At 40.6% G+C, this 5,000-nt stretch overlaps 1 protein-coding gene and 1 long non-coding RNA gene across 3 annotated transcripts in view; one reads left to right on the forward strand and one right to left on the reverse strand.

Annotated features, from left to right (window-relative positions):
• Positions 1-5,000, forward strand: part of LOC124429548 — a 241,384-nt gene that overhangs the window by 109,521 nt on the left and 126,863 nt on the right. The gene's annotated exons all lie outside the window — the stretch shown is intronic.
• LOC124429547 (GATA-binding factor C-like) overlaps positions 1-5,000 on the reverse strand; it is a 51,579-nt gene that overhangs the window by 44 nt on the left and 46,535 nt on the right. The window contains exons 5-7 of the mRNA XM_046974973.1: positions 1,526-1,715; positions 1,124-1,326; positions 1-741 (exon numbers count right to left, since the gene is read on the reverse strand). The exon at positions 1-741 is cut by the window's left edge and continues 44 nt beyond it. Of these exons, the coding sequence (XP_046830929.1) occupies positions 715-741; positions 1,124-1,326; positions 1,526-1,715 (420 nt within the window). The 3' untranslated portion in view covers positions 1-714. The remainder of the gene's footprint in view (positions 742-1,123; positions 1,327-1,525; positions 1,716-5,000) is intronic.

A 5,000-nucleotide genomic window follows, 5' to 3' on the forward strand; every position in this document is an offset into this window, starting at 1 on the left:
ATATATATATATATATATATATATGTATATATATAGCTGACTTCGTTTGTACTTGGGGCCGGGGCTCATAGGCCCTAACATGAAAATTTTACATATTTACAAAGCGTTACCTTTTTCTTTTTTTCCTTTATTTTTCTCTTCTATCTTTCTCTTTCTTTCGTTCAATTCTTTTACCGGCAGATTTTCTCGCGCGCTCTTTTTTTTTTCTTTTTTTTCTTTTTTTCATCTTTTTTCTTTTTTTTTTTTTTTTCTTTTTTTCTTTTTCTTTTTCTTTTTTGTTTTCATACGATCGATCACAAGGAAAACGACAGATCCCAGAGAAAGGCTGAGCCAAAGGGATGTCCAACTATTTTCTTGCCTTTTTACCGTCCATTTACTCTCTTTGATCGGACGAAGGATAAAAGGAAAAAGGCTCAAGGAGAAAGATGGAAAGTAAGAGAGAGATAGATAGAGAGAGAGAGAGAGAGAGAGAGAGAAGGGGAGAGAGATAGAAAGAGAGATAAAGCGAGATAGAGAAAGAGAGAGAAAGGGAGATAAAGATAGAGATTGTGTATGCGTATGACAGAAAGAAAAGAAGATAAGGGATGAGGGAGGAAGGAATTTTATTTTTCAACAACGAGAGTGATGGTGAACGGTGTTGGTGGTGGTGGTGTTGTTGTTGTTGTTGGTGGTGGTGGTGGTGGGCTGCGTCCTGAACTGCTAATCACTCGCGATTCATGTATACTCCGATCGCCAACCGGTCTGTGAAAAAAACAAAGGAGAGAAAATTCTTTTTTTTTTCTTTCTTTCTTTTTTTTCTTCTTCTTCTTCTTTTTTTTTCTTCTTTTTTTTTCTTTTTCTTTTTTTTTTTTGAAAAACCTCGACGAATACAAAAAATCGTCTGTCTATCGTTTTATTCGATACGAGAAAATGAGAAACATAAATTGAATTTCGTTTCGACTACGATAAGTGAGTGTGAACGTTGTTGCGGGGCAAAGAGATAGTAAGGAGAAAAATAAGAGAAACAAAAGAGAAATTTGGGGGTGAGAGTTATGGATGGAGGACATAAGGAGGGGACAAAAAAATTACCCAAAGGAAAGAAAAGAAAATATTACGAATGTCTATTCGATAAACATCCTCTCACCATCGCGTTCGTCGTGGCGGCCAACTGAAGACCCTGAAGACTCGTCATGTGATGAGAATGGGAATGCGAGTGCGAGTGGGGGTGGATGGGGGGCGGCGCCGGTGGCGCAAATCCTTGATGAAGACCTCCGGCCACGCCGACGCCCGTGTGGTACATGTAATGTTGCATCGCCGGATGCATCGTGTGATGATGCTGCGACGTACCTGCAACGATCAACGGATCGAGATCCATCTTTTTCTTTTTTAACAATTTTTTTTTCTTTTTCTTTTTTCCCCCTATTTTTTCCCTCCAATCGATCTTCCTCGTACTTTCTTATCTTTTTCTCTCTGCTTTTTCTTTTTTTTTTTTTTTTTTTTTTCTTTTTTTCCTCTCCCTCGACTCGAAAAAGATTTCTCAACTTACCCATCGGTGATCCAAATCCTGAATGGAAAGGTTTGTTGTCAAGGTCGAGATGTCCGCTAGCCTTGATCATGTCACCCATGACACCACCAAGACCAAGACATCCACCTGCCTTCTTCTTCTTACTCTTTGACGACAGTTTTCGATTTCTCGTTTGTATTCCTTCTTTCTTCATTGTCAATGGCCGATTCACCTGCAACAGTCATAGCCAACAATTCGTTAAGTCGACCCAGTCGATAAAACTAACGCGACAACGAAGCGTTTCTTTCTTTTTTTTTTTTTCTTTTTTTTGGATTTGTAAGGGAACCGAGTTTGGGGGAAATAGCTTAAAGGTTATCAAGTAAGCGCGGGGAGGTGAGGATGGGCGGAGACGACGGCGAGACGGGATAGGGAAGGGAGGAGGAGGGTACACGTATAGTATATAAAAAATTTTTTTGTCGGCTCTCTCTCGTCGCTTTCCTCCAGACACAACGTAATTAAGAAATCCCTCAGATTCTCGGTAGTCTGTGCACTTAACGAATCGACGGGTTCTGTCTTCAGAGAGAGAGAGAGAGAGAGAGAGAGAGAGAGAAAGAGAAAGGAGAGAGTAATTGAAGATACTACGTCACCGTCGCCGCTCTTATACCAACTAGTTAAAAGAGTGAAAAAAAAAAGAGAGAGAAAAGAGATAAAGAAATTATTTGCTTCTATTAATCGCGATCGTTCAATGACATATTTTAATTTCTCCAAAAATTCGATTTTGATCACGTTATGTCATCTAATGAGTTTTTCAAGGACGCGCCGAATGATCCACGAAATGTATCCGAGAAATAAAATAAAATCGTCTCTACGATAAAAATAATTCGATGCCATCGCGATAATCCTTTGAAAGCTCTCGCGGAAAATCGCTATGCCATTGATGATGCATATCGTAAATATTATTCAACCGAAGAAGAGAGAGAGAGAGAGAGAGAGAGAGAGAGAGAGATAAAGAGAGAGATAGAGAAAAGTGTGCGTGAAAGGCCGGACGATCGTGCATGGCCTAACGTTCCTTTATTAATCCTTTGTCTATAATGCCGACACAAGTTCGCGACTCGAATTTGTAGGCGATGGGAGAGAGAGAGAGAGAGAGAGAAGCAAGCGCGTGCCTATCCATCTCGAAGGGACTAAAGTGCAATTCACACTCTTAGATTTTGTGCAAAAGAAAATGATTATATCGGTCGTTTAATCGATCACCCAGAATGATATTTAACAAAGAGAAATATTTTCGTTGGATTATATCGTTTACATGATTATCATCGTGTTTTATAATTTAACGATAATGTCATAAGAAAGACGTAAGGAAAAATTATCAAGATTGATTAAATATGATTCGGAATATTTAATAAAAGATATAATCGTTTATCGATACAAAGTACTTATTAATTTAAGATGAAATATATTTAAAAACTCTTCAAAGTTTAAAATAAATTTCTTGTTCCTGTTACTTAACTTCTTTTTAGAGCGTTGTATAGACCAAGTGAGGAAAGCTTAAAGTTCTTAACCGCATCAAGAAGTCCCTCGTGGTAGCATGCGCGTGTGCGGTCTGTGCTAGTCCAAGTGAGTGCCGCAAGTACGAAATAAGTAGGTATGCAAGTATTGCTCGCTGCATCGAAGAGGAGGAAGGGAGGAGGACGAAGAGAAGGAGGATGAGGATGACAAGGAGGGAAGAGGCAAGGTGGAGTCATGCTTTGTAGTTGCCGCGACGTGACGCAACTGCCAACGCGGGGGAGAGATTCTGTGGAAGAGGAGAAGAGAGAAGAAGGACTGAGGCTAACTCAGAACGGACAGAGAAAAGAGAGATAGATAGACGGAGAGAGAGAGAGAGGAAGCAAAAGTATAGGTGGCAGTGTGGTCGCCGTTGTTTTTCGTGGCTCCAGACCAGACCTCCCCAACCCTTTTACAAGCAACGTCCAGACGGTCAACGGACTCTTTTCGTTGGAATTACGCAATTGTCCGAATTTGCCGAATTAGCGGCGTTCTCTTCGAAATAATTACGCGCGGACTGGATTGAAACGGATGCAGAACGGTGAAAGAGAGGGGCATTTCTTCCGAAACGAATTCCGCTGGATGAAAGAGAGAGAGAGAGAGAGAGAGAGAGAGATTTTCATCTCTCAAGAAATGATTAAAATTTGCGATAGATTTTAAATAAGACATCGACTCGCGATATAAATCGTTCTCATTACATTGTAAGTATACGAGAGACTCGTATAATTTCAAGTACGGTAGCGAGTGATGCGATTTTGAGGGAGTCGTCTAACGAGCGAGGAGAGGAATAAGAGGAGGTGGGGAAGTGGAGGTGGAGGTGGAGGTGGTGAGACACAAAAGCTCGAACCAATTTGAATACAATACCGGCGGCTTTAATAGGAACCATCCGCTTAAGTCTGCGGGTGTCCGAAAGTGCGAGGTGCAAACAAAAGAGGAAAGGAGAGACGGAAGACTTGATAGAAAAAGACGCAGAGAGAGAAAGAGAAAGAGAGAGAGAGAGAGAGAGAGAGAGAGAGGGACTTGGAAATTCGAATGCAGATTGATGTGGTCGCACACGATGCAACTGTACGCCGCTTGCATACGTGATGACCTCAGCGCGAAGATCTCAGGAGGGGTCAATGAATGAAAGATCGAATCGCGGAAAAGCGAGCGTCTGTTGGCCACGCCTCGCGATCGACATCCTTCTTTTCATCCGGAAGAAATCTCAGATTGACTTTCCTCAAAGGAGAAACACAAGCAGAAATTTCGAATCATTACGATCAAATTTTATTCCCATTCGAATTATTATTTTTCATCTTTGAAAAATTGTCAGATTAATTTTCTTCTCGGATAGCCATACCGATTGATTTTTCAAAGAAGAAAAAGAAGGAAAAAAAAAAGGGAAAAGATAAAAAAAGAAGAGAATGTAACAAAAGGTGGTGTCAATGCAAACGTAAATACGAACGGCAACGAATTTTATCGCGCAATTCGATTTTATGTTTGATACGTGACCGTCGATGATTTCTCACGGGTTATCGGTATACATCGATGTCGGATATGTTGATTCTATTTCGAGGAAGGCAAATTCGAAGAAGAAAGTCAGGGACGAATGATATTTCCACGAGAAAAATCGAACGAAAGTTCTTTCGGAAGTGTTTCCAAGGATCGCGTGTATGGAATGTCTCGCGTCTATATACGACAGTTCGTTTCGAGCATATCAATGGGCAAACCATACGATTGGTTGCATCCTCTTCTTCGTAAAAGTGACTTTACAACTTCCTCGGAACTTAAGAAGTTCTTTCGACGAATAATATTTTGACGGACTGAAATGAGAAGTTTCACGATTGAAACCTTTAATGTACCGAATTTTAACTCTGATTTTAACGACTCGAGCGTGCTCTGTTTCTCAATTGAGCGTGAGTAATGTAAAAGAGAGAGAGAGAGAGAGAGAGAGAGAGAGAGAGAGAGAGGGTGAAAGGTTGGTTTCTTCAAA

Source organism: Vespa crabro, chromosome 15, assembly GCF_910589235.1.
Source record: "Vespa crabro chromosome 15, iyVesCrab1.2, whole genome shotgun sequence".
NCBI lineage: Eukaryota > Metazoa > Arthropoda > Insecta > Hymenoptera > Vespidae > Vespa > Vespa crabro.